The sequence below is a fragment of the Siphateles boraxobius genome, unplaced genomic scaffold (assembly GCF_051911475.1).
Source record: "Siphateles boraxobius isolate OS27281-9 unplaced genomic scaffold, OSU_SipBor_1 16, whole genome shotgun sequence".
Lineage (NCBI taxonomy): Eukaryota > Metazoa > Chordata > Actinopteri > Cypriniformes > Leuciscidae > Siphateles > Siphateles boraxobius.
The window spans coordinates 11,303,695-11,309,694 of NW_027508766.1; the positions used below are offsets into that span (position 1 = coordinate 11,303,695).

General features: G+C 33.9%; 1 protein-coding gene across 2 annotated transcripts in view; it reads left to right on the plus strand.

The window, feature by feature from the left end:
* Positions 1 to 5,018, plus strand: part of vcana (versican a) — a 48,517-nt gene extending 43,499 nt beyond the window's left edge. For both annotated transcript variants that reach the window (XM_077231591.1, XM_077231590.1), the window contains 3 exons: positions 2,318 to 2,462; positions 2,680 to 2,862; positions 3,440 to 5,018. In XM_077231591.1, coding sequence (XP_077087706.1) covers positions 2,318 to 2,462; positions 2,680 to 2,862; positions 3,440 to 3,585 — 474 coding nt within the window. In that variant the 3' untranslated portion in view covers positions 3,586 to 5,018. The remainder of the gene's footprint in view (positions 1 to 2,317; positions 2,463 to 2,679; positions 2,863 to 3,439) is intronic.
* The last annotated feature ends 982 nt before the right edge of the window (positions 5,019 to 6,000 follow it).

Sequence of the window (6,000 nt, forward strand, 5' to 3'; positions counted from 1 at the left end):
TTGTTTCTTCATGCATTTAAGTATGTGCCATTGGAGTTATCCAGACGGTCAAAAACTGCATTACGTCAATTTCCAAGCAGGGAGCGCACATTCCTTTTGTAAGAGGATAATAGCAGGACGTTAGGTGAATTGTGTTTGAAGAAGGTAATATTCACTGGCTTGCTGAAAGATCGTAGCTCCGGCCTACGTCAATCAGATATAATTAGCCTACGCTATTTTTAATACATGTACAAACTTTGCAGTTTTAATTTAAGCTAAAAATTAGATACCCTAGATATAGAAGAGTGCCAATAAACATTGAAACACATATGTATATTGTCCACAGTGCATCTGTCCACAGCTGAGAAAGATGACTGCAGACATCACATTTGCACCATGTGGTGTTTGCAGGGGGGAAATATAGTAGTTGGACAAGAAAAAAAGAGGATGCAGAGAAATATAGTGAATAAAGTTTGTCCATGATTGTAAATTACTCTTACCGTGACTGTTGACTGTTTTTAAAATGTCTCTGTAACATTTAAGAGCAGTTAGCTGTCTACTTCTTCAAGGGCAAGTGTGCACAGATGCTGGCATGACCTTGAATAATCCCTCCTTTGAAATGTATCTTAGACCTTATATTAGACCTACTCTTGTAGTATACGGCCACTAAATCAAATCCTTCCTTGAAAAAACAAAAACAATTTTTGTTTGTATTTTGTGAGGTTTTTTTTAATCTTTCAAATACACTTCTCTCTGCACCTTAGTAAATGTACTCAGCGCCCCCTACTGATGTGTCTGTATCATTGTCATTTTAATGACCTCCTATGTGTCCCAGTATGAACATTCTCTGCTTGAAAGCCTTTGAAGGCTTTAACCAAAGAGTATGGTGTTGTACCAAGAGGCGAAACTCCGTTGCAGTTTTGACAACAATCGCTAGATGGCGCTGCTGTCGCGCTGTCACCATTTTGGACTGAACCAATGGTTTTACCGTTAGCACAACTGTACAGCATTATGTCTGGAAATAATTGGAAACAAAGAAAACAGTGTTCTGCCATCATCTGCAACAACTACCAGTGTACAAACAATCAACTAGCATTTCATAGATTCCCCAAAGATCCAGAGAGGTAATTAGAAAAAGGTTTTTATTAACGTTAAAGTGAGCAGCGTACGTACGTCTCCATACATAAATAGCGGCATGGATGTACAACAGTGAGTGCAGGGAAGTTGTGTGTGACAAGGAAAAGTGCAAAAACACTCTTGTATACATGATGAAACTATTCAAGAGTCAGAATCCATCATATATTACGGACCCAAAATCAACAACTCTCACAGCCCAAACAGAAGCGCAACAGAAATTGTTTCATCTGTAAATCTGTACATTAACTCTCTCTTTCTGTATCAAATGTAACATGTGTTGTACAAAGTTTTTATCAGTGAAGATTAATTAAATTATAATAAAACTAAAGACTAAAGCATATAGAACAGCTATTATACTTACCATTGACTCCTTCTATTTGTAGTAAATGTGTGCACTTTGTTACTTGCACATTGTTTGATTTGTTGTGTGTAATGCAGGCAGAAATGATGTGGTGATCTAGTTACCATCACCAAATTTTTTACTGTTCATTTTGTGATGATCTTCTATTACTATTAAATAGTCTCTCTTGACTAATGTGTTGTCCCTTTCACCTACTCACTGTTCATTGTGTTTTGGCTTTTTCAAGGAATTTGTCAATCATTTCATGAGAAACATGGGCTGTTGTTACTGGTGTTGTAAAAGTGCGCTGTGTTTGAAAACGGGAGTTATCCCCAAAAGTTATTGGGGTAAATAAATAGCCTATTTGACAGCTTCATGCTTTATGATGAAATTGTTTAATTATAAACCGATCCATAAGCATTATTTTGTTGTACATTATTCAACACACCGTTTTAATTTAGGCTATAGAGATATTAAAAAACTAGAAACTTAACCGCTTTTGAATTGGAATCAGTACCGTTCAATTCTATGACAGGTGTGTTGCTTTCAGCTTTTCGGAGCTGCAGTTCTGCGCATGGGTGCGTTTGTTGCAATGGAACGTTCTATTGAGTTTTGCCTCTTGGTGCTTCTATACTCGTTGCTTTAGCACTGTGTTCAGTGACTTTAATGTAACAGTACTGTATATTGCTGTTTTTGAGCCAGATTGAATTTGAAGTGGTGTGGCTGTAACAATCAAATTATTTTTAAACACTGGCATAAGTGTACATCATATAATTATTATAAGATCTAAAACAATCTTTTTAGGATTGTTGTCTCCCTCACATTGCCGTTCTCATCTCTAGCTGTATGGTTCCCCTACAGCAATATGAAAACTGGAGACCGAACCAGCCGGACAGTTTCTTCTCCTCAGGGGAAGATTGTGTGGTAATGATCTGGCATGAGGACGGTCAGTGGAATGATGTTCCCTGCAACTACCACCTCACCTTCACCTGCAAAAAAGGCACAGGTGAGGTTTCAGCTTCTGGATGAAGATCATTTATAGAATAATAGGGCATGTATAGGTATATGTTTATTTTCAGTCAAGGTTTATCTGTGGTGGTTTGCAGAAAAATCTAAAACTGCTCTCATCTTACAATCATGTCTATAATGGTTTAAAGCAACTAACATTTTAAAAGAAAATTTCAGATTCAGTGCTCCACTGATGGTTACTCTGTTGTCAATAGTGTCCTGCAGTCAGCCTCCTCTTGTCCATAACGCCCGCACTTTTGGCCAGCTGCGCCCACGCTATGAGATCAACTCCCTGATTAGGTACCAGTGCATGGACGGCTTCATCCAGAGACATGTTCCCACCGTTCGCTGCAGAGGAGACGGCTCATGGGACATGCCTAGGATTTCCTGCACGAGTCGTGAGTATTCTGTGAAAATCCAACAAAGCTTTTTAAGTAACCATCCCAATATAACATTTATTTTTTATATATATTTTTTCTCTTATGCTCACCAAGGCTACATATTTGATCAAAAATACAGTAAAAACATTAGTATTGTCAAATATTATTAAAGTTTTCTATTTGAATATATTTAAAAATGTAATTTCATCCTGTAAAACAAAGGTGAACTTACAGCAGCCATTACTCCAGTCTTCAGTGTCACATGATCCATCAGAACTCATTTTAATACGGTGATCTGGTGGTCCATACATAAATAAATACATTTAAAAACGTATTATCATCCGTGTTAAAAACAGTTGTGCTGCTTAATATTGTTGTAGAAATAGTTGGATTTTAGGATTGGATTTTAAGAAATTTTAGGATTCTTTGATGAAATAGAAAGTTCAAAAGAACAGCATTTATTTAAAATAGAAATATTTTGTAACAGTGTAAAAGTCTTTATTGTATATTTTGATACATTTAAAGTAGCCTTGTTAGAATAGTTTTTATTAAAAAAAAAGAAAAATAATTCAATGTACTTGTATTTACTTTCCAGCCTCCAACTTCCAAAGGTTATATACAAAACGGTATCAGACATACAGAGTCCTTCGCAGTTATCCGAAGAGATCTGCAGAAAAATCAGTTGATGCACTACGACGACACCATCGTCATGGTGTAAAACACAACCGGACACAACAATAGTTGCTTTGGTGACACAACCATAATGTAAGGTCCATTTTAATGTATTTTGATAACATGTGACGGAAAGAAAAAAAAAAACGAAAAGAAAATATTATGAAAAGGAACTTAAATAGGTTCAACATAGAGTGGAATATCACTGGAATGAAACAGTGCTTTTTTCCCCTTGTTTTTATCTTGTAAGAGAGATGTTTTTTTTATTTTTTTTTTATAAACTATATAAAGGACACATTCAGCTGGCCTCTGAAAACACAAAAAGATTATCTGACCTGCCCTCTATCTGTTCTGCTTTGGAATACGCAGTGCCTTCATACATAACATTTTACAATCCAGATATAGTGAGCTATAATAGTGCAACCAGAATCATATTATAAAGTTTGTGGCATTTTAGCCTGCAAACATAATGATACATTTTTAACACTAAAAATTGCCGTATGATTTCTTTCAGTCTTTCTTCAAGTTTACAAGAACCACAGTGTGCAGACATCCCTCTGCTTACTGAACAAATGAGAAATCATACATATGCATGTGAACGGATATATTTATATAGAGAGAGTGAGCAATGGCTCACTTTGAGTTAGTGTTTGTTGTGGTAGAAAAAGGTCAATAATATCATGAAAACACCTCTATGCACAATGCAGTGGATGGTTTTGATATCTGAAAGTCAACACAGTATGTTTAATACTTTGATTTTAAGGTATTCAATATTGAAAAGCCATGTAGATTTTAAATTATTTATATTCCTCTGTTTGATGTCTCTTTCAAGTGTTTACTATGCAAATCTTCTTTCACATACATTTAATTCCACCATTTTTTATCTATAAACCAAAGAAACTTACTGTATGTATTTCACATAATTTCAACTTTCATTTTTTTTTCTCGGACTTTTTAAAACTACTTTAAAGAGAATGTATTTTGTGAGATGCTTAAAAGACTTGAACAAATGTCTTTTTAACAAGATGCCTATAATTTATTTCTTGAGCTGCTCATTGTCTTCTCATTGTTGTAATAAATACAACATACAGAGGATTTAACTTGGCCAAACTGCACATTGACAGAATTCAGTATATTAGAATAAAGGACAGTGTGTCAATAGCTGGCATTGATGTGACTAATAGACGACATTTGCAACTCACAGAATTTAGATGGATTTCATTATGACATTTGGGGTGCATCAATGGACCAAAAGAAGACGATTCATAGTAACAGTTTGTTGTTGAACTGGTCATCCATTTGTTTATCCCCAAGCATTTTTTCTTTAAGATCTTTTCATTTGTGTGTTTACTTGTTGTCATTTTTTTTAAAGTGCACATATCTTTTTATATTTATAGTATAACTTGTTTATTGTCAAATGTGATCGTCTAGAATGTTTGTGAAATGGAAAGATTGTAAGGAAGGTTTTTATGCCTTCTATGTAAACAAAGTTTATTATATTATACTTGTGTTCCTAGTATTTTTTCATTCTGATATATAGAGTGAGTTTTAGCTATAGGGAAGGGCTTAAGGGTAGACATAGTTAACTAGCATGTTAATATGGGACGTAATTCGATTTCTTTTTAAATTTACATAAATCTATATATCAATATAATGAAATTCACTGTGACTGGAGTAAAGACATTGCACTTCATGTTTTTAGTATAACTATACACATTTTTATTACTATTAAAAAGTTATTACTAAAGTTCATCAGCAGTGCCTAATGTTGACCACCAGATGGTATCAGTTCACTAAAACAAAGACACTTGAACATGTGAATAGTTCTATCAGATAGCAAAATTATGTAAATTATGTTTTGTGAAGTTGAGTTTCATTGAAACATTAATGATAGTCAATAATAATAATAAAAAAATAGTTAAAATGTTTCACAAAAAAATAAATGTATAATAAAATAAAAATTCAAGGTTTCTTAGTTCTTAGTTAAACAGTGTTCCTAGTGTTTCAGGATTAGTGTTCCTTAGTAAAAATGTTGAAAAAAGTTATCTAAAAGTTAAATGTTAGTTCTGAGGACAAACAACAAAACAAAACATTTGCTCATTTCCCATTTGGTTTGATATTGTGTTTTCTATTGTAATAACAGTCAGACATTGCACTTTAGGATATGTTCTCAAGTTGCATACCTTTGTGGATTATAGTTTTATAAAAATGTTGCATTTAAAGTCCCAATGTAATGTACTGTAGAAGGAAAAAAAGACCTTGGTTGTTTGAAGTCCCATTGCTATATTTTCAGTTGACATGAATTTCCCTGCAGGTATACCGCTGTGTCATTGTTCATTAATACTTGTAGTTTTATTATTTATGTATTGGAAGACAACCATTTTCCATTGCAGAAATAATTTATTTATTCACGTTAAACAACTGGTATTAATTTACATGTAAAAAAAGGGCAGAATTAGTCACAGACTATTGTATAATCAGCAA